General features: G+C 40.1%; 2 protein-coding genes across 5 annotated transcripts in view; both read right to left on the bottom strand.

Annotated features, from left to right (window-relative positions):
- CALCRL (calcitonin receptor like receptor) overlaps positions 1–17,806 on the bottom strand; it is a 63,429-nt gene extending 45,623 nt beyond the window's left edge. The window contains exon 1 of one of the 2 annotated variants that reach the window (XM_002192301.7): positions 17,404–17,806. The gene's annotated coding sequence lies outside the window, so the exon portion shown is untranslated. Of the gene's footprint in view, positions 1–17,399 lie in introns of both variants that reach the window. The other variant, XM_030277887.4, reaches the window with a different exon arrangement.
- Positions 17,807–22,906: 5,100 nt separating this feature from the next.
- The window catches only part of TFPI (tissue factor pathway inhibitor), a 127,138-nt gene continuing 126,269 nt past the window's right edge, over positions 22,907–23,775 (bottom strand). For 2 of the 3 annotated variants that reach the window (XM_041717365.2, XM_072931612.1), the window contains 2 exons: positions 23,561–23,743; positions 22,907–23,202 (listed from right to left, as the gene is read on the bottom strand). In XM_041717365.2, coding sequence (XP_041573299.2) covers positions 23,090–23,202; positions 23,561–23,743 — 296 coding nt within the window. In that variant the 3' untranslated portion in view covers positions 22,907–23,089. Of the gene's footprint in view, positions 23,203–23,522; positions 23,744–23,775 lie in introns of all 3 variants that reach the window. The other variant, XM_041717366.2, reaches the window with a different exon arrangement.

Below are 23,775 nucleotides of genomic sequence, written 5' to 3'. Positions count from 1 at the left end.
AAAGGGGGTCACACACACTGGGCCACCTCCAAGGACTGCAAGTAAAGTTCACATTGCTAAGTGCAACTTTTAGAGAAACCCCAACAAGAGCCAGGAGAGCAGGATGAAAATATTTGGTGAACTCTCACCACAGAGCTGACAGCTCACCTCAGCAAGGCTGTCATTATCCAGAAGGCAGCAAGCACGGCTGGAGCAGATCTGCAGTGACCGCAGTGTCCCAGCCCCAGGACAGAGGAGCACTGGGGCTGCCTTTCCTCTGTCCTGTTTACACAGCTCCTTTTTGCAGGAAACGGCTCCTCCCAGGGCTGAAGGCACCAAAAGAGTCAAGTGATCTTGAAGTACAGAGAGGAGGTGGAGGAAAGGGTGGTATTCTTTCCCATCAAAGATCATTTTTACTTAAATATCATTCTCTGTTGAGCTTAGACTCTTGTTTCTGAGGCTGTAATTGACACTGATGAGCTTTGCCAAGCTGCCCTAAAAACAGCAGCTCTGAAGGTATAACCTTACAAAAGCAGTACAGGATCACCCTTCTCTGCTTCCCAAGGGAGCTCAAAGCAATGGAACTTTGTAGAGACAAATTTGACAAACAGATTTGTATACTCAAGAGGAAATGCTACTCTGCACTGAAATAAGACCAGGCTGTGAATCTAGATAGTCCCTTGAGCAATTATTTAGTCCTCTCAAGTATTTTCACCACATCTGGAAGAGCTGAAAAGCCCAAACAGAACAAACACTATAAATGAAAAAATAAATAGATAACTAAATAAAGAAATAAAGTGCATCCTCATTGCTCTGTGAGGTCTAAGTTTTGCTCAAGGTCTCTTCCATGGGCCTTTTGGTGACTGTTCAGCTGGAAATGAAGGGCCCAAGAGATTTTTGTGAAAGCAGAAAGGGATATCCTGAGTCCCAGCCACCAGCCTAACAATGCAGCTTCCAACAGCCAGGACTGTGTGGATTGTGTTAGGAACATCACTCATTACTGCCCTGTGTGCACATGGAGCCTCCTTGTAATTCCACTTACCTATTAAAAATGTTCTGTTTATGATGAAACAAATATGGTCAAGCAACAGGTTCCTACTCTAGAAAAATCAAATTATGACTTTTAATTACTTCTTATCCCTCAATATACTCAGGTAGTGAGCTTTGAAAGGTACACTCCGTAATTCTAATATATTTATTGGGAAAAACAATTTGCACAATTTAGGCTATGGAAAGTCTGTTTCTAACTTCAGTTTCAGTTTTATTTGACTTCTGACCACTGTAACTTGAAATTTTCTTTATGACAATAAAGGCTAGGCTTCAAGGCAAAAAAAAAAATTCCCAACCCGAAACAAAATTCAAACTAAACAAGACAAAAACTCCACCCAGTTTGTATTAAACTCTCATTGAAGACCTATGCATCTCCTGCTGTTTTCTACCGTAAAATAGCCCAAATACATTTCTCTCAGCAACATCCTCTCCCCTGCAGGACTGTGACATAGGTGGAGATGATCACTGTGGGACTGGATTTGTTTCTTGGCAAAAGAGGTTATGACGTACTTGCTGCTGCATCCCAGGGTTTGTCAGCATTCCTTGTCCTAGGCTGGATCTACACCCCAGAGGCACAACTGAGGAATTATTGCAAAAAGCCAGTATCTGAGCAGTGCATTTCAGAATCAGCTGCTTTTATGTCCAAGGGATGAAATGCTTCAATAACTTCTGCATTATTACACATTACTTCCTATTTGTACTGAAGCTCATAAACGTAAGAATGCAGAACTGCCTAAAACTCTAAAATTTCTAAGGCAAATCTTTACACTCTTACGACAAATTTATGTCCCATGCAACAGTTGAAGAACTACAAACTGTTTAAAACGATGAAATTCTCTAAGTTCTCTCATTTTTTTTGGTACACCTGGAAGTTAATCTGAATTAAGGTATTTTAATTTTGCTGCAGAGACAGACTTGTTGAGACAATTACAAATGTGAGTCTTCACACATTTCTCATTGTCCCGGTGCTACTCCTCACAGCTTGATGGCACATTGGAACTGACTGCTCCATGTCATTTCTGCAGGGTTATTCCCCTGAAGTGCCTCCTGGCTTCCCAGCCCTCCCTGCCCAGAAGAAACTTGGGTGTGATCCTGGCTCTTCCCTGATAGTCTTCTTCATTACAGAAACTGTGATTATATTTCATTTATTCTTTCCATACTTCATTGGCCTTTACACTGTCATGAGGCAAAACATGGTCATTGAACTTATTGAGGGCATCAAAAATTATTAAAATGCACAATGCTCGGTGCTGACATTATTAATCCAATATCTTGTGGATGAAGGAAGAAGCAAAATTTGAGTAGGTGGTGAGCATTGATTCTGCCCTCAATAACCCAAATGTTCAAATGGTCTTTGTGCACAGCTCCTCACCACTCCTGGAGAAGTGAAGTTGTATCTTAGCAAATGCTTAGGGGGCAAATAATAATTTTGTCACTCTGACAAAATTTTGTCACTTTGACAAAATCTGACTCTGTTTGAGCCACAAGTTTAGAATAGTAATGTAAAAAAGAAAGTTAGGGAGTAGTTGTTGATCAAGGCTTCAAACAAAACACAAGCGTGCCATCCTTTCTGTGCTAATTCTAGGAGGAGAAGGAAGTCAACACGATTAATGGCTGATAATTATAAAAATACTGTGTTACTTTATATAGCGCAGCATATAGCTTTCAAAAACACTAAAGATGTTACACTCAGTTCCTTTCAGTCGAGTCTGGATAATGTTACATACTATCTTTGTTAGCTAAATGTATAGTTAGACTAAAGATATGCAAGTCTCAAAGTACTAAGTAGCTCCCAAGACCATTACAGAGAAATTATGTTTCTGTAAACAAGTCATTGAAAAAATAAATTCAGTTTCTTAAGGTGTATAAAGGTTTGAATTCAATTACACCTGTGAAACAATATTAAGTAGTCTAAAATAAATGAAAAGCATGAACTGCATTACAAAAATATAATATCCTGACCCCTGAAATCAACCTGTCACTGCTAACAAATCAAAATCATTGTTTCCACAACATTAATTGGTCTTAAGAGCAATTTGTTGTGAAGATAAACTTTTAAAAACTTTAAGAGAAAAAAAAAGTCATCAGGATGGGACAGAAGGTAACAGTGGGGAAAAGAGCTCAATCCCAACATCTGGAAACAAACTGGCACATTTTCTTCAGTTTTTTGGAAACCTGGCACATTTGTCAATTTACAAAATTCTCCAACTACAGCTGCAAGGTACAAATATGTACAGGACATGGTATGAACATAGAGTATGATCATATACAGACCCCCTTGGGGCTGTTCAAGCCTGAAAATTTCTGGTCCTTCTGTTATAAAAGTTACCTAATAACCACTTAAATTTGTAAAAGCTAAACTACTGACTCAGGTGCAATAGCCAGGAGCCAACTCACAAATTAGGAGCAGAGGAAAACAAAATCAAGTTTATCAGCAAATACAACCATCTTTGACTTGAGACCAGATTATTAGTAGCAAGTTCTCTATGACCTGACTTATTTTGGAGACACATTTGTTTCATCTGTTGCAGATCTGCGTATTAGGAAATAAAAATTCTGTACAAATTTACAGTAGGTGGGGTGAGATGGTGCTGAGGCTGATGCCCACAGACTGGGAATGGATGAACAAATTCAGTTCCTCAAATAAGAAGCTGCACAGTTGGATAAGCCAAGTAGCCTTTTGTATATTTAATGTTCTTCCAAGCCCCATCATATTATGAACAGAATACACAGAGGCACAATAATTTATCTAATAAGAGCAATTTGAAATTAAGCTTACTAACTTTTGCTGAATTAAGGCTGATAAGAAGATGCTACTACAGGTCTCAGAGCAAAAACACTTATCAGTTTACCAAGAGCTGGATTTTCCCCCTCAGAAGTGAATATATTTTCCTGTCTCTCACCCAATACAGGAATCTTATCAGCACTTCTTCATGAGCCAATGCAACAGTATACAGGTATTAGAAAAATTCTTTTTCTCCCCCAGCAAAAGACCTGTAAGTAAATAATGATAAATTCTAAAAGAGCATCCTAAACGATTCTGTAACCACAAGTTATGCTGAACAATGCTTCCCCCCCTCACATTCATCACATAGATAAAGGCTTTCCTCCTAAAAGGCCAATTAATTTAAACTTATCAGATTATCAGACTTTATTTAAGGAGACTATGGATGCTAATAAATAAATAAAATTTAAAGCACACATATTACATAGGAGCCATAAATAGGAGTCACCACTGGAAAATATCTATTTGTCCACACAGCTAACGTATGGCAAATGTGTTTTTCTTTAAATGATTATGTTTACTGATTTATATCAGTGAAAGACGACAAACATTTCCAGTGAGCTCAATCCTACTTCCCTGAGAAGAAAACAAAAACAAGGAGCAGCACCAGCTGCTTGGCAGGGCTGTGCTGGAATGATAACATGGTCTCAGGGCGCTCTTGCTCAGGCCATGGAATTAATTACTGGTGAGTATTTAATTCAGCCACAGCACTGACAGTTTTGCTTCACCTTGCCCAGCAAACAGCCTGTTTTGCTCATGGTGCTCGCTGCCTCCACACAGAGCTTCTCCAGAATTAGTTCTGCATGTGCTGCACATCTCCAGCAGGATTAAAACTAAGGAGTGGACCATGTCAAGTTATGAAATATGTACTCTGGAAAAGATTTGTGGACAAGGACAATTTGATACACCACTCTGTACTATATCTACTTGAAACTAAGCAATAAACCCCATCTTATTTAATAATATCCACCCACTAATTTGAGTCAATGTTCATTAGAGATACAGTCCTAATTAGAAAATTATTATGAACTGATTCTACAGTTCATTCTGCAAAACTTTCATCACCCTCCGACTTAAGAGACTCTTGTTCATAAAAAGATGACGCTTCTTTCTAAGAGAATGGAAAATTATCAATCTGAATTAAAAAAAAAAAAAACCACAAAATATTAACAAGGGAAGGGGACAAGGAAACAAGATAAAATTATACTAAAGTCCTTTTATACAAAGTGACAAAGGAAGAATAGCAACCAAAAAAAAAATTTTCAACTTGAAAGCCAAAAAAAAAACCCAACAAAACCACACACCCAACAAAGCCACACCACATCAAAGAAACTCAACCACAAGCTCTGCTGTAACTGTGTGATTGTGTAGATTTCTACACTTCCTTGGATAACGTTCCAGATTTGCTGGAAATCTGGACAGGACTCTCATGAGAACAGGCTTTCTGATGATATTTTAGATACTCCCAGGTTATAAGTCTGCCAGAAAAAAAACGCAAGACAGCCTTTTTCCATAGAAGTTTTGTATTTGAATTCCAACTGCAGCAAAAGAGGAGGAACTGCAGAGATGTGCAAACTCAGAGAGGGATCAGTCACAAAGCTTTCCATTTTCCTGACCAGTGCACAATATGGTACAGCCTGAATTTTGGGAAAAACACAGAAGAACTCTGATTTCATTCAACTCTCTTCAGCCTTTTCTAGTTTTGGAAAAAGTATGAATTGGTGCTATTGAAAACAAACAGCTGACAGGAGTCAGAGCACTATTCATTGTTACCAAAAGGTTTTCTAATGAAGACCAAGGATTTCTGTCTTGAGCACTGTGTCGTGGGCTGAACAGGAAGGATTCCTGCAGCTTACAGATATGGCTGGTAAATAAAACAGGATGTCACAAAGGTTACCTTCCTCACACAAAACAAGGAAAATACTGAAGTCATTGGAAGACTGTGAAAAGGGATCTTCCATCAGCAGCAACAATTACACAGCAATAATAATGCTCGCTGCATTTTGGAAGGGAAAAAAAAGCCAAGGTAACCACTGATTTTCTGTTACTCCTTTATGCTGGCAGTAAGACTAGGGGCAGTTTCATTCCTGAAAACAATGACATAACCACAACTTCCACATATATATCTCGCACATCTTTGCAAGAGATGCAACTTAGAAACAAGTGTTATGAAAACCACACTATCATGCACTCAAGACAGAATAAGCTAAAAGCTCTTCTGGGAGAGTAGGTTCCTGGCGCAGACACCTTTTGTGTTACTGAAACAGGTTTGCTTCTATGCTGTGTTTTATTACAATATATACTCTCTGGTTTTATGGGGAGAGAACAGTAAGTTCCTCCAGAGGGTTGCAGAAAAGTGGAAATCCTTTATCTAGATATTTGTGGATACAGGCAGCTTTGGAAAGTCCAAGGCTCTTGGAGCATAGGAAAAGGAATGAAGACACATTTGGTTATTACACAGAGATTCTGGTAGATGAAGAGCCAATAGGATCTGAGGAACACAAAGCAGAATGAAAATAATTGCTTTCATCTCTTGGGGTATTTACCTTTTCAGCTGGGAAAAAAGGCCTAGATACTGGCAAATTCCCAGGAGCAGCACTGGTTTGTCTTTGAAAGCTCAGGTTCTGCAAAGTGGGGCAGGAAGGGCAGCTGAATCTCTTCAAACAGAGAAGTTACTAGATAAGTGGGTGCCCTTCCTGTTAAGCAAAAGGGCCCCGAACACACAGAATCCACATGACCCATGACATCATCAAACACTGGAAGTTGTTAACCAAATGCCCAATGTCAGGAAACATCTATCTGTGACAAACTGAGTTCTTCCCTCCCTATAGGGCTGGAACTAATTCATTTTCTAGCAAAGTTTGCTTACAACCTTTCTCTCTCATCCAAAGAAGCATTTTTAGCAGTCACTTGCAGGTTATCCCTCTGGAAACCCAAAATAAAATGGTTTTAACTTTTTTTGTGGTCCCATTACTGGAATGATATTCACCAAAAAAACTAGTGCCCTTTGAAATGGTCACCCTCTAGGAAAACCCAGCTGATGTAAAAAATCATCACCTGTAACCCTTCCGTCATGCTTAATGATCTGAGTATTTAAATATTTGCTAAAAAAAGTTACCAAAGGATTCTGGAAATCCACATGTATTTTTTGGAGCTTTTAAAGCCCAATAAAACTGCCTACATTCATCCACACAGGATCATGTGGTTTTAGGAGGAACACCTTAACTACTGTACTGCAGTTAATTGAGACAAAAGTACAGTTGATTTGCATTAATTAGTTACTTTATTTTTACACTAAGCGGTGCACACAGCCCTTCCTATACCAAGTGATACATAAATTTTCTTTTTAAACAGATACAAGTAACATTAGATGTGATAAATAACTAGTGACCACCCTCTGTATGGAGTGCTGCAGACCCAGCATACAAGAAATTTTCAGCATCACATACTTACTCTTCAGTATTTCCTGCTCATCCCTTGTTTACCCCCCCTCATTTTTAACTGCTTTTAAATTGGTGCTGGATTTGCAAACCTTCGACCTTGCTTTGTGCTCTGAGCATCACCCATACAGTCTCACTGAGTGTGCTCCTTGTAATTTGAAGGATTTTGCAGGATGGAAGATTTCAAAAGGCATCAGAGAGCTGAGGAAAAATGACTGGCCTCTAATGAGCCAATTGTCAAACTGGACAAGAGCTGTACAGCTTACAAAAGCTTCCAAGGAGCACTGCCAGCCTCACCCACTGTCACCTGGTGTCTGTGGATGTGTGGCACTCGCAGAACATCCCTGCTGTGGCCAGCTCGCGTGCGAAGGAGGCAGCCACAGCCACACCGAGGCATCCTCAGCTGCCAGACTTCCCCTCTCAGCCCTGCTAACCTCAGTGCTGACCTACAGTACCCTCAGTTTTCCATTCCTTAGCCTCTCTTACGCAAATATAGCCCAGGATTCCAAATTGGGCTGTGTTTATTCCAGGAACACAAAGACAACCGTTTTCACATCTAAGAAAATGACGTGTCTTGATAAAAAATTGAAACATTTTCACACAATGCTGAAAACAAATGCAGTTTTCATCAGCACCCCAAATCCCTGTGGACTGGTTTCTAATCTATTCTACTAATTCCTGGATCTCTATGCCAAATTAATGTCTTCCCAAATTTCACTGAATCCTCTCTTGCTTGAACTCCTTATTTCACCTTAGCTTGAAACCTCCAATGTTTGCAACTGTGTCCATTAGCAGGTGTCTTTCAGGCAGAAAGTTAATTCAACAGCACACAGAAACAGTCCACAATTGTTGCTCCAGCTAGGTGCTTCATCTTTGCCTTTTAAACAAAACTAAGCATTTGGATTCCAAGTGTTGCAAACTATAGAAAATATCCTATATGACAAAAAGCACCACTACAAATAAGCTGCTTTTGTTTCAAAATTCAAAAGTAACATATCTTTCTTTTACATGATCTAACTAAATTTTCCAATACAACAGCCCCATCACAAGATTCTGTGGTTTCATTTTGCTAAGTACATTAAGGCTAATTTGCAGTTTGACGGTGAAAATCTTCCTGACTTTTTCTTTTGTGTCATTACCAATAATGATAAATAAATATCCAATACTTTAAAAATCCATAAATTCATTATAAATATTGAAAAGCAGCTTTCCACAGAGCTATTAGAAAAGAAACTTAATTTCATCAAATTGACCTTTGCTAGAATATGAGCAGTTCATAGCCTTACAACACCAATTAATAATAGGGTGCTGACAAATAAAACAAGCTGGTAAGTATGAATCTTGTTCATAACAAGATTGCACAAGAAAATATACTGTAATGACCCTGTCTGAACATCCTGTAATGGCCCATTGTTCCTCTCTATTACTGTCATTCAGCAATTTTTTTTTAATAGCGGATGCATGGCAGCAGAGGAACCACTGCGACATGGGACCACACGTGCACAAATCCTGCCCCATCCTGGAGGTGAGCAGACAGCCCTGGCACTCCTGGGCCACTCACTGCATGTGGAGATCTGCACAACAGCCCCACATCTCTGCAGAACTCAGGTCAGAGAAAAATATTCAGCTGTAAGTGCCTTAATGGCACTTACATTTGAGAATTGAGAAGAGAGCAGAATCCTTTTACCTGCCAAGGGCAAATTACAGGAACAACAGGAATGAATAGTGGAAAAATCATAAGCTTAAATTCTGAGAGATCATGACGTTTTTTAGACAATATGTGGTGGAAGAAGTAGGAGGCATCCTTCTGTTCCACAGGTGAAGAGGAAAGGTGGTAATGAAGACCTTTCATGTGTGACAATTGGGTATTTCACCTGCTCTCTGTATGAGGAAAAATGAGCTAACTTAGCACTGCAGTTACTGACACCTTCACTAGACCACGGACTGAAACCCAGCATCTGGTTTTGCAATCTAATTAAAACACTGAATAGACAACTGATTCCAAAACCATTCTGTGAATTCATGCCACAGACAAGTAGTGGAATCTCTCTGTTTATCAGTTTGACTGACCACAGGACACCTGATTGAGCTAAAGGCAACATCATTCCATTTACTGATTATTTCAGTTCACTTTCCTATGGGGAACAACATTTTAAGGTTCAGAATTTTTTTTTCCTTTGTTCATTTGTTACTCCTTCCATCACTTTGTATTCCTTACTACCAGGCTTCATTGTTTTACTGTTAATTAGTACTCAAGGAAGGAGGAGTTGGACAATGTCCTGCTTAAAATCTGTAAATGTTTAAAAATATAAAAGCTCAGAATTCTATGAAACACAAGGGATAAAGGAATTGTAAAAACCAAACAAAACAAACCCCTGGCTTAACAATTTCCACATTCCTGTATGGTTTAAAGCTATTTTTGAACACTTTGGTTTGGCACACGTGCATTCCCTGAGGAAGCTGAGTTATCACCCATAACTCTGTCCTGCCAGTTTGTCTTCATTGGACAATATAAAATTCTCTTCCCTTGCCTGCGCTGACTTAGAAAGGTTATTGGTCCCTAAAATCTGCTTTAAACCAGGGCTCTTTTGGTGGTGTTGTACCCTGGAGGTGGCAGCAGCCACTGCCATGCTCTGGTGCCCCAGTGCCCCCACAAAGACAGCACAAGTATTTTGCCAGCCTTCCAACAAACCCTGAATTACTGCCATGTCCTTCACTGGTCTGTAATGTGACTCTAGGAAAAGCTTAGCATGTCAGCAGACTATTTTATCCCTGCAGCTCTAAATAAAAAGTGTCCAGTTAAACTACATTGTCTGAATTCTTCCCCTGGATTGCACGCACAGTTTTCAGAAGAGGGATCTTCTACAGAGAAAGAGCTCTACCTGTGCAAGTTCTTCTCAAATAGCTGAGGGAGAAAAAGGAAAAGAAAACCTAGACCCAGCAGCTATCCCAGTGGATCATGCTAAAAGGTTAAAAACACTGGAATGATTTTCCTAGGTACTCTCATAATGCTGATATAGCCCATCCTGCACATGGGGTTGGGGGAACAAAAGGCTCTGAAAGGACCACACTGTGACTTCCATAATCAACCAATAATGACACTTTAAAGAGGAGAAGATGAACCAAGATCACCTCCTTGAGTCAGAAATTAAGAATTTCCAGAATGAGAAACTAAAAATAATTTCAAATGAATACGACTGTACTCCAGACAGAATTGTTTGAGCTTCCAGTTGTAACCATTGCTCCTGTTTTAGATAAAACCTACACTGTGTTAGCAAATAAATATGAAACAAAAATCTATTTTCCCTGGTGTGTAATCTGTGGCAATGTTAATTGCACTTAGGACACAACACACAGAAAATTACATCTGATATAATCTTTCATGTCTTCCTTAGGGAAAAACGATGGAGGGTGAGATCCTTGGGTTCTATAAGACAAGGAGAAGACTGCAATAGCGGAGTTTAACTTGATGGGTATTCTTACTCTTATTTGCTTACTGTTTTCTAAAGTTCTTCTTTTCTAGGACTATAACTTCCCATTTGTTTTCAGCAGAAAAGCTTTCATTTCCTGATGCACATACACAATTAACAGATTAAAATCATTTTTTAAAATCCCTCTTCACCCACTTGTTCTAAAACTGGAGAGGAAAGATAAAAAAAACAACCAAAAAAAACCAAACCAAAACAAAGGAAGAAAAAAAAAAAAGGCCCCCTCAAGCCCCACACTACAAACATAACCACAAGAAAGGCAGCAGCTCAGTTCAGTGTTTAAGTGCCTACTTAGCATGTGCTTTTTTCCCAGCTGCTGCCAGCCACACACAAACCCAGTGCAGTCCTGGTGGCCCTCCACACATTTTAATGCAATAAACAGCACATTTAATAAAGACTGAAGAATGTGCAGTGGTAGCCACGCAGAGAATACTTGAACAGAACTCAGGAAAGAGCCTTAATTTGGCTTTCCTGAACTTGTTGAAGCTAACTTTTTGCCCAGTACACACTAAACGAATGTTAGAGAGGTTCCCCACGCCGATGGTACGGTACACGCGCTCTGCAAGGGAGATGCCTCTGAAGTTCAACACAGTCATTTATGGAAAGGGTTCCCACCCCCACCTTCCAAGAAACTGGACGTGTGAAGACAGACATTTCTCTGAGAGGAAGGATAAGGCAAGAGGTTAATTTCATCTGCATGAGCCAGCATAGGATAAGCTGTTGGAAATACTGTCAAGCCACATTCTTAATGCCTGGCAAAGTGACTCACTCAGAGTCATCACAGGAAAGGAAGTTGAATAGAATCAAAAACGGAACAGGATGGGGGCTTAAACAGGAGAAAGAAGTGAGAGAAAGGAAACTGGATTGTTTAAAGTAGGCTGAGGTTACAAGTTCTAGAATGAGATTATTTTTAAAATACACATATAAAATATATATCTGTAAAAATATGCACACATATGTAAAAATACATTAATGTATGCATGTATGTATAAAAAAAGCTTCTTTCCATTTAAAGAGAGACTTGTATTTGTGGGTTGCCTTCCAGAGATGCCTGCTGAGGTGTTTGTTTCTTTTTAAGGTGGAATTAACATCGTCTCAGAAATAAACAACAATCCCCTCTAGAAACCCACAAATTTTTAACGATCGCATTCCTATTCCACACAATATGAAGCTCTCAGAATATTGAGTGCCACACTCATGTAAAAATCCACCACAATACAACACTACTGCATCATTCCCTAAAGAAACATTAAGCAATAAACCAGTCACTTTTTTTTTCCCCACACCAAAAAATTCAGCATTGACTTTTACTTGAAACTCCATGCCACACAGCAAAGTCTGTCTTCCCCAAACTTTTTTTACTGTGAGAGTTTGGATGATTAGCCACCTCACATATCAATTTCAGATATGTCAAACACAAAGAGTATGTAGACGGTCTCAATATGTAAGTCACTTGCAGAAGCACCTCCTTGACTTCATCACAGCTGAAAACACATTACTTGTGCAAGAGAATGTTCACCACCAAAAAGAACAGTTTTGTCCCCAAAGAAGATGACAAAACCACTTTTTTTTAACATCATCAAGGCAATATTGAACAGAGTCACAGCTCTTTATGTTTCAGCCATGTCATCTGTGGGTACAAGTTCTGACCTGTCTTTTTCCATGTTCAAGGGGACACACAGAAAGATGACTATACCCATTAAATCATATAACCAAAAAACCCCAAATTTCAGACTTAAGGAGGCATGCCTGGTCAAAAAATTATTCTGGAAAAATGTATTAAGATAAATACTTCTAAATTCTCCTAAAAAAGCTTATCTCTGTGTAATATTTCTTATTTAATCCCCAGAGTGACACCTGCTGGATTTCACTAACTGAAACTAAAGGGCAGATATTGCCATTATACAGAATATCTCAGGATAATAATTGCAAAAGCATGCCATTTTAGTAATAAAAGGCTGCAGAGCAGAATACTTTCTCTCCATTTAGGGCACTAAATAAACACATAGATGCAACCACAGAAGAAGGAAATAAAATGTCTAAAGGTCTTACTCGTTTCTGGAAAGTACATTTTAAAATTTCTATCTAGGAAGGATTCTAGCACATAACATTTGTTGACAAATTACATTAATTTCTGAAAATATTAATATGGAAAAAATACTTTTAAATCCTAAACCAAATTAGTTCAGGTATAACAAACATGTTTCTCCATTGCTTTATTTTAATGAAACGCTAAAACTCTACCAGAATTGCCAGTATTGGGATAACATAAAATTTATGAAAATCAATTGGCAAGAATTTACCACTATAATGGGGGAGGAAAAAAGGAGAAAATATAAATGGTAATTCAAAGAGGGATGCTTTGTGCCCATACAAACACTCAAAACAGTGCAGTTCTCAAGCTGAGAATATCAAAGAATAGGTGAAAAAGATGCTGCAGTTTTTAGGAACATAAGATAGTCAGCCTAAACACAGCTGATGGTAAACAACAGTGTAGGAGGTAGGTGTAGGTGCTTTGAATATAGTAACCAAAAGAAAAAAATTACTAATTTCTTTGGTTGGCTCCTTGTTCATGGTATTACATGGGAAGTCAGACTGGCATGGGCTTCATTAAACACAATCATCACTAATTTTTGGGGATTTTTTTTTTCAAATGTAGACTTCATGACCCAGACATAAAACCAGATATGCAACATTGTTTTATTTTCTAAAATCCAGTTGGAATGGTCAGATACAACTTAAAAATAGCCAGAACTGCTAGAAAAGGCTTGAGTGACACCTAGGATGTACTAAAAGGTAACAGCCTCAGACTCACATGCAAACTTACCACAAGAGTCTGATTTCTTTTCTTGAAGGAATAACATGGCTTCTCTCATTGAAAGTCTTTTTTGGGGCATTACAACGAGTTAAGTGCATTTCAAATGCATGTTTCCAAAGAAAAGCAACTCAAAATAGATCACTTTAGGACAGCATATACTGCAGAAATGATTGAAAGTGTTTGCACAGAGCTAGGGTAGAAAAAGGATGACTTTGCTGGGAAAATGTAAACAATATAAACAAACTTGGGAGACTGAAGCATGAGAGACAACTGTTAAAATAAAACTTTGAAAATGTGAAAGTTTAGCCTTTTGGCTCTGTCCAGATTCTAAAATAGAACAAAAAGTGTTGCTAAATAGAAATGGTCTAATAGAACCCAATTTCATAAGATCTTCTATTGTACCACACTGGCTGTGGAATTCTCCATTAAGGTAACAGGTAAGAAAGGCTGTTTTCTGCTGCTCTTTGCTCAAGTTTTTTAGACTGAAAACATCAGAAATGACAATATGAATACAAAAAGTAAAAAAAGGGGTTGTGTTCACATGCAGAAAGCTTTCCCTGTTGTGTTTCAAAATTTAGAAAGATGCAGCATTCAGAAATATGCAGTTCAGATTATTAGCACGTCTGATTCCCAGTTTTCCAAACAAAGGATAAGGTTAATTTACTTTGAAAGTTTCTTTGTAAACTTAGGTTCTCTCTTTAGTTGCTACATTGGCAATAATGGAAATCAGCATGAAATGGACCTGCATACATGGTTTGTAGAAATAATGTACTAAATATATTATTATATATCTAAGACATATAAACACATATAAAACCACACTTATTTTACTGCCTGAAAGTTATTTGTTTGCCAGCTCACGTCTGTTTTGGTAGTAGCAGTATTCATTCCTTCCTCGACACAGCAGTACCAAGCATACAGTTAATTCCAGAGCTCTGACAATTTGCTACACCAATCACTTAAAATACTTCCCAGGGACAGAGCAGTTCCACAGGCAAGTAAAGGCTGTTTTCAATAAGTGCAAAGCCTGGCTGAGGAAAACTGCTGCACATGAAACTCAGCGACAGAGCTGCCCAGACTTGCAGAGCAGGGGTGGCCAGGGCACCGAGGTAAGGCAAATACTGTGTGTGTGCCACAGGGGTGGCAGCTGGTCAGAAGCACTGAAGGGGTTTTGGTACCAAATCAAGAACATCATAAACACACTGGCAACAGATGGGAACAACTTCTTAAGGAGAAATCCTGCTTTGTTTTCCTAACTGTAGACTTGGACTTCTCATTGGACAACTTCCCTCAATGGCTTTGATAGCTTATGTTCAACAGTTACTATAGCAGTGACTAGATACACTTCTTTTAAATATCACTGAATACATGTTATTATTAAAAACATATCAGTATAAAACACATAATTTCTTCCAAATGACCATGGTCCCATTTTACTTGCATGACTGCATGGCTTCACGGACTTCTGTGAGTCCAGTCCTACCAAGTTCCTGCTCAAGCCAGGAATGCTACTGGAGAAAGATGATTACCTCAAATGCACAGAATATAAAAGCAAGTTAGTAACTATATAGGTGTCAAAGGAAATTTGCTAATGTGCTTTCTTCCCTCAGTTTTACTCTCAGTTGTATCCTGGTCTATAATGTGAACTGCAATACCCAGACAGCCCATGGAAAAATCCTGTATTTTCCAGAGTAAGTCCCTTTACTGACCCAGGTAAGGCATCGCTCACCCAGTGAGACACATGCAGATCTTTTTTTCAGATGATGTTTTTCAACTGAAGTGCTCAAAAATTACAGAAATTACAAAAAAAAAAAAAAAACAGCTGCCAACAGACAGCAGAACGTAAAGTGCCTGGATGGATGACCATCTGTGTATAATTCCTTCAACAGAAAAATACCCACATTTAGGAGTGTCTTGCCCTTTGACAGTCAGTGGAAAAGTTCCCACTGGCTCTCAGTGGGCCAGGATTTCAACAGTTGTGTTGTATCAAGAAAAGCCTATTCAAAGGGACAAGTACTACATCTCTTAAGGCAGAGAAAGACTCCAAATGATCAGAAATTCAGTATGCAGCAGCATTTGAAGTTGAAAGGACACACATAAAGCAAGTCTTGAACCTGCAATCTCTCTTAGATACCCAGGTACTCCGTTTTGTCCAGTAAAAAATGCGGTCACACTTTTCTATATCAATGCCCTGCCTGTCTTTGCTTAACCTGCAAACAACATAGATTCTGACATACAGCCTGCAAACATTCACATGCCTGGCATATCTTCTGTGGGCAGACCCACTTCAACATACACCAGTTGCCTGTGAAGAACAAAAAATAAGAATCTAAATAATTTAGCTGGTATATTCTAAAGACAGCTGCTACCACTGCACTGGTCATTTAACATAAGCACCGTTTATGTGAAGTGCCATCTCTATTGACTTAGCGTCACCAAGTGCCTTTTGTGCAGATTTCCAAAGTTGGATAAAGACTTTGGGATTGCTTCTATATACAGTGAAATAACAAGAGTTTAAGCAAACTAGAGAAGAAAACACCTCTCTAATACAGATAACTTTTTAAAACTAAGAATTTCACATAGTACCACAGCATGTGTACTTTACAAGAAAACACATCTGTTTTCAGATGTGGTCTTACATTAATCTAGAGTGTCTCCTTCCCATGCACCGAGAGGACCTCAGATTCAGAGCACATCCCTTCAGAGTTTTCAACTGTTAGAAGCATTACTAGTGTAAGGGAATGACAAGATCCCCAGCAGGCACATTAAGAGTGGGTAGATTGCATCGGCGCAATTATAAGAGCAGCAAAGTCCATCCCCAAGGTACCTGGTGTAAGCTTATTAAGGTAAAGAGAAAAAAAAAAAAAAAAACCTCAGTTATTTTTATAACTCTTTCATTCTCTACCCTTATAAACTGCATGGATAACTGACGGATTCATTGTAGATCAAATCCAGGTGTGATTTATAGCCTAACAAGACTTATTTTCCTGGTTCTGTGGCTCCCTTGCTTACTCACACGAGCAAATGACTAGAATTCCCAATCTCAGCACTGCAACCGCATTTGTAAAACGGGAGGGTATCACATCTGTTTTGGAAAGCTTAAGGAGTGTCAAGACGTTAACTGCCTATCAGCGGGCAATTGAAGGCACGGCATCACACACTTGCCACCGTTCAATAGTTTCTCGAGGAAAGGAAAAGTGGGCATTTAGCTGTCGATAAATCACCTCGGTGTTTGCGGTTAAAAACCTCAAACAGTAACGTGCCGGCAGGCGTGCAGCCTTCAAAGCAACTCAACTTTTCCTCAAGCAAACAGAGAGCCCAAACAAAACAGTAGCTTTATCTTTTAAGTTGTGTAATTACAACACAAAACCTAATTATGAAACAACTCAAGTGTGACCTCTTTCTGGTAGAATAAGTTTAGAGAAATACTCAGTAAGTAAACCTACACCACTTTATCACCTAATTCAGCCTCTATTGAAAGAGCTGCAGTTGTACTGAATTAGTCTTAAGGACCCTGTTCAAGCCAACGAAGTCTCTAATTCTCTCCAGATGTGAAGACAGAGATTTGGTTAGTTAATATTAGGTTTCAGGCAGAGTCCTTAAAGCGCTACTTTGGGCATTTTATCTCTATCTATCCTACCGAGCACAGACCGTAACACCACCAGTTACAAAATCAGCCCAGCACCTCGCTCACTAAGAACAAGCGAAGGTTTTCCTGGCAGGCTGTGCGGGCGCAGCCCCCGCATCGCACGCCGGGCTTAGGGCAGAGCGGGCACAGCCGCGGCACCGCCGCTCGCTGGGGTGGCACGGCGGCAGAACAACGAACCCAATGCACTCACCCACCGAGCCCGGCGTGCAGGGAGCGCTGTCGGGCGGAGCCGAGCGGAGCCGCCTGTCCCGGTGCTCCGTGCCGCTGCGAGCGCTGCGATCCGGAGCGGTGTCCCGGCGGAGCGGCGCTGCTGCGGGAGCGTGTCCGAGCAGCGCGGAGCGGCGGCCGAGCATCAGCGCTTCCTGTTACATCACCGACCCCGCCTGCGGCCGCCGCCGCCGCTTTTCTCTCCCGAGCGGCACGGCCCGGGGAAACGGGGCTCCGCAGCCGTGTCCGAGCCCGGCGCTGCCATCTGTCCCCGGCCAGCGCAGCTCTGCCCGCGCCGCCTCCGCTCGCAAAACACTCACTCGCCGCTCTGCTGCTCAGCAGGAGACCGCGGCACCTGTCCTTTCACCTATCGAGCCACTGAGATCCGCCCTCCTCCTCCGGCTAGACCCATAGAAACAGATTAGTTTGCACCTTTATCCAGAGAGCCGCACCGCTCCTCAGTATGCCTGACCTGACCCACGCCTCTGCGTGACATCCCACACCGTAAAGGCAGACAAGCTCAGCACAGAAATACCTTTATTCCTCAGATGTAAAGCAGCTGCAAAGGTCAGATTCAATTTTTCCATCACAATCAGGCACATAAGTTGCAGTGCTACTATTTTTTTTTTCCTTGGGTACAAAACAAAGTATTGAAGAAATAAGTCTTTGAAGTATCAAGACTTATCAAGAAGAATATAGGGGAAAAAAGCAACAGGAACGTTACTACTGCTGATCTCTATGCTATCTTTTTCTAAACACTGGTGATGTGAAAGCACAAGTATGAATGGTTTGAAAACTGCCATGACAGAGGACAAAACAAAATGGATAGCAGTCTTTCTACCAGCGTCAAAAAATATTGTACCAGAAACTAAAAATATTTTTATACAATCAATTCCCTGTACTATGGACAGATTCTGTGCCCTCTAAACCAAAACATATTACTGTATGCACAGGAAAACACTATGCTAAACAAATGGGGAGTCCATGGAGCATCAAACTCAAATTATATTAACACCTGTAACACCAGTACTCCTTAGGGAACACCACAAGAACCTGCCAAAAGTCACAATGTCACAAGGTTTTATCAAAATGATACCACTGAATTTACTCATAAAACAACATAAAATATTCTGCTTGTTTCTTGCTACCTTGTCACTTATCCACTTTTCTTTTCCCCCAGCAGAATAATTTGTGGAACACACTGTGAACTGAATGAAGGAATTTACCTGGGCATTGAAAACGTTTTCCTCAAGAAGGAAAACAGCAAGGAACAAAAAGCTAAGGGGGAAATATAAACATAAAAACAAACAAAAAACTTCAATAAAACCCAGCCCAAATCCAGGGTCAGGAAAAATTGGAAGAGGGAAAAGAAGGCCAGGCATACTTTCAATCCAAATGACCCCTAGACAATACGATTTGTGAAATCCCACTCCAGGATTACCAAAAAAAAGCAGGCTTGGATACTCATTTGGCACATGTGAGAACTGGTGCTTCATCTCTCATCAACAGGAGAATGTTTGAGTTTTATAATCAGTGAAGAACTAAGGACTGTCACTCTGAACCTCTAGGCAATGTAAACACATATAAACTGTGGATGAGCTCTGATTCTGAACAGTATGGAAATTAACTTCTCTAAAAGAAGTGGCGTCATTTCAGGTACAGGATTTCATCAGGAATGAGCCTGGTAGCATTGCTTTAAACCAGTTAGGTCTAGGTTGTAGATTGACACAGGGTACATTACACACTCCACTTTAGAGAATAATCCAGGTATTCCAGCCAAGCTCACAGTTCCAAGAGGCACCTGAATTAGCTAGACGTGTATTACACAGGCCATGCTTCATTTGGCTTGTCAAAGTCAGTGGAGTTTTGTGTTTCTGTTTGTGGGGCTTTTTCACTTGGTTGCTCACTCGGGGAGGTTTTGGAGTTTATTTTTACAAAGTTTTATATTCTACTGATTTAGATAACATTAAAACTTACTTACTCGTACCCTCCAGATACCCGAGACCCCTCCGTTGTTGCAGTTTGCACCTCTGAGAGCGGCGGCTCCCCTGCATCTCCCCGTCCCTGGCTGCGAGGAGCGTAAATCACACCCGTTCAGGTGCCCTTCTTGCCGACAGCTAAGGAAGGAGCAGACCTAAATGTGCAAACCTCCCTGGAGTGGGACCAAAGAAGGCTTAAAAGCGAGAGGAGAAGGTAAATCCAGGGAATCCCCCCTTTTCCAGCAGAGCCGTCCCCGCCCGGCGTTCGCCGCGCCGCCGGCGCCCTCTCGCGGCCGCACGGGGCATAAACGCAGGCTTTACCTGCACAAGGATTTCCCCTCTTAATTAATTCAGGAATTAATTAATTCGGGAATTAATCGCCCTGTGTGAACACCCCCTAACCACACGCATACAGCTCTGCTTCACATGAACCCCGCTCTTTCTGTGGAGACACCATTGAAAACATCTGGTTAGGAAACGCAACCCTTAGGTCTCCTTCACTAAGTTTCAGGAGGTAGAAGCTGGAAACATGCTCAAAATGTGAATAAAAAAGAACTATAGCTTTGAGAAAGTAAGGGGATTAGAGATGCAGGGAGAAATTCTGGCTCAAGTGAACCAGAAAGAAAACTGAAGCAGGAGGTAGAAAATAAAAATTAGAAAAAGGAGGGCATACCAGTAAAAGTGTGAGGAAAAAAGAGAATGAACAAAAGGACACTAAATTTTTTCTCAAAGATATTTTGATATCATTTGTGTGGATTAAGAGCACATACCAAGTTATTGCAGATCAGATGATATATAGAAACTCATCAAAACCTCTGTGAAACTGCTTCAGCTTGTTGGCTGTTACCAAACAGCATGGGAGAAATTTCACAGCACTCTGCATTTCCCCTCCAAAGCAACTGGAGAAAATTCTGGAATGAAATGATTGGATGAATGGACTCTAGTCAAGTGGAACTGGACAGTCACCGTAACACCTTAGCACAGCCTCATCTTCTGACTGCCTCACCACTCTGGCACCTGATCCATACCTTTTCCTGTGTTGTGCCTCAATTATGCCCTTGCTCATCCTTTAGTTGTCTTTGGGAAATGCGTAGATCTTTTTTTCTTATTGGATTTGATTGTTCTGCAGCTATGGGAAGTACAGAAGGAAAAAGTAGTGAATTAAGTAGAAGGGAACAAAAGAATCTTATTATGTTGAAGATCATTTCACATTGCAGTTTGGACTTTTTATGGGGAAAAAAATATCACTATGTACTGTTGAGCTAAACAAAAACAGCTGGATAGCTGGTGTGGTGGCCAAACTGCACACACAGCTGTGAGCAGCCTGCACTCTCTAATCAAATCTTGATTATAATCAGGTCTTTACAGTCTGTGACACTGCAGTCTTGATTCTCACTGCACCAAGTAACAGGCCTGACAGATGAATCACTATGAAACGTTTTCTTAGTCAGTTGAAAGAGAGGCACTCTTGAGATGCTAGCTGTACCAATTCCCTTCTCTCAGCAATGACACAACAGAGACCTCACTGGATCCCTTAATTGCTGTTATTACAAGATGTACCACAGCAGCACAAGAAGTTTCTCCAGCACAATGTAAGTGGGGTATGAGAGGATAGGAGAGTACCTGTCAGTCCTATCCTAAGCTACAGCAGTCCTGGAGGAGTCTCACAGTCCTGGGAGCAGCTGATCCCTCTCAGTGAGGAGACCCTGTTAGTTTGCAGTAGAGCTCAGAGATAAGCAAGTTTATGAAATGGAGAGCAGCCACAGAGCCAGGCTTCTGCTGGGACAGAAAGGATGATTTTTTTCCCCTAGATCTTTTTTCCCATGTGGGTTTTGTAGATGTTGAATCAAGGCAGCCAGGGAAAAGTTGCTGGAACAAGAGGGAGCCTGAAGGAGAGACACTGTTATGAAATGACACAGGAATCACAAGTCAATCTGCATACAAATTCATCTTTTCTTTCCTATGCTTTTATATCTATTGTCTCATTTCAAAACATTCTGCTTTAGAAAGTTCATCAAGTTTGTAATCTAATCAATCTCATAAAGCTTACAAATTCTTTTCCATGTTCTTGGTGGGACAGCTTAATGAGTTATCTTGTCCTTTACGTGAAAGCCCTAGATGTTTTAGTTTAATGCAGCCACTTCAGCTCTGCCTCCCTTTGAGCTGCATCATGGAATCCAGCAATTATGTAAGCTTTAATGCTGGCAGCCCATGGGAAATTTTTATGACTAAGAGTGGAATATTAGATGTTTTTACTGGCTTGACCATAAAATGCAGACAAAGGGAGGTGCAGACCTCTGTTCCCTCAGCTGCAGCCCCAGCCAGGCAGACACAGGCAGTGTCAGTGCAGAAGCAGGGTAACCATGGCATAAATAGAAATCCTGACCCTCCCACCCCAAGTGTGCCTAAATCCACTCGCCCTGGGGAGGCCACATGAACTGCTGTGCCTTGGGACAAGTGGAGAGGTCTGGGAGCAGTTTAATTCGTGCGTTCTCCACTTATCTGCAGTGAGGGACTCCAGCTGGTCTGAGTATTTACCCTACTACTGCTCTGCTCCTCTGCAGGGCACCCACACCTACAGACTCGACTCCCGGTGCATGAAGAGCTGGAAAACCTGGAGAGAGAGGGCAGAGTGATGAACCAGAACAGGAAGATAGCAAATTGAAACCGAAACCAGGAGACAAAATGCACCAAATTAATTCTGTGCATAAGCAGCCTGTGGAGTTTATAGTTTACCTGGCAGAACTGCACTTGTCTGATTGATGTGGTGATTGCAGTGGTAGTTTGTGGTGCTCATACATTTTACATGACAAGGCTCTACAGAAGTGCTCTCTGCTGTATACTCCTGTTCCCTGAGAATCTTTCAAATCAGAATTAATGCATCCTAGATTTAAAGAGCCATGAAAGAACTTAAGCACCAGAAAAGAGATTTAGTTAAAATTTCAGTATAAAAATCTGATTTTACATATCTCCTCATTCTGGTATTTAGAATGCATAATTTTTTACAATTTTAGAGGTAAAGTTTAGCCATGAGTCTAGATCCATAGCAAGGATAAAAATCAATGACCCCAACACATACAATTATAAATCTTTCTACAAATTTGCCACTCTACTATCACTTTCACAGCTTTAACATTCCCTTTATGGATTTTTGTGATCTAATTCTGATTTCATATTTATTTTACAGTACTTTAATGATATGAACTTCAATGGAGTTAAATCTAGTCCTGCATAACTTAAAACAAATCTGATTAAAATAAACCTAGTGCCTACTTCCTTTTCATAGCAATACACCTATCTTTTAATTGATGATTGAAACAACCATGCTTGACTAGTGATTATTCTTTCACAAATATTAAGCTTTCTTTAGTACAAAAACAGAATTCAAAAAGAATAATGGGGTAAGAAATTAAATTTGAATCTTCTCTGCATTTTAACCATTCACTCATACCATTTGTTGTCCTGCTGCGGCTCTGACAATTATATGCAAGCAAACTGCAATTTAAAAGCCTTTAGCAAAGTAAAAGGTAATGTTTATTAACATGATTGAGGAATACATAAAAAAATATAAGCAGCTTAGTAATATATAATCAAAATAATCAGTACAGTAAATATATTTTAATAGTGTACACTGAAGGTTTTCATTCACAAGTGAAGAGAAGTTTACATCACATTTCCATAAAAAAAAAAAAAATCAAAGTTGCATTATTTCAGGGATGATTTCCATTCCCAGAGCATTTACTGGCTGTTTCTTTCTTTTTTTCTTGATTTTTATTAATCTTCTTTCACCTTTTTTCTTACTGAATCCTAAAGGTAAAATTAACAAAGTAAGATTAGAAGACATCCAAGACTATCAGAAATAAGAGACAAGGCTTGTTTCAATTAATCTAAAAAAAAAAAGAAAAAAAACATTGTCTTACCTAAAATCTTCATATGCCTGACCAATGCCAAGTTGCATTTTTGCTGTTCTTTTACATTGCACTTACTGCCCCCTCCTTCTCTGTCTAGATCTCTGTCTCTCCTGATTTCCATTTTCATTTTTCTGAGACTTTCAACTCTTACATTTGATCAGGCCAATCCTTACTCCCAAAGTGGCAAGAGAATGTTTTGACCCACACAATATTTACCTCTTAACGATAGCCGGGGGCAGTATCACTTCCCATACCTTTCTTACAGATCCTCAAACACGACTTCCTGGAGATGAAATTATTCTCATTCCCACCACAACCGCTGTAGCTAAATGGGTGACACCTTCCAGTCGAGAAGTTGTAGAAAAATCTCAATTCTTTGGCTCTGCAAAGCCCTCTGTCCATGGGGGTCATGCACAAAGAAGGGATAGGAGGGGATTCTGGAAGTACCAAGAAAACAAAGTGAGAAAAA

The sequence above is a fragment of the Taeniopygia guttata genome, chromosome 7 (genome assembly GCF_048771995.1).
Source record: "Taeniopygia guttata chromosome 7, bTaeGut7.mat, whole genome shotgun sequence".
Lineage (NCBI taxonomy): Eukaryota > Metazoa > Chordata > Aves > Passeriformes > Estrildidae > Taeniopygia > Taeniopygia guttata.
The sequence above is the reverse complement of the archived record's forward strand: the minus strand, read 5'-3'. Positions and strand labels throughout refer to the sequence as shown.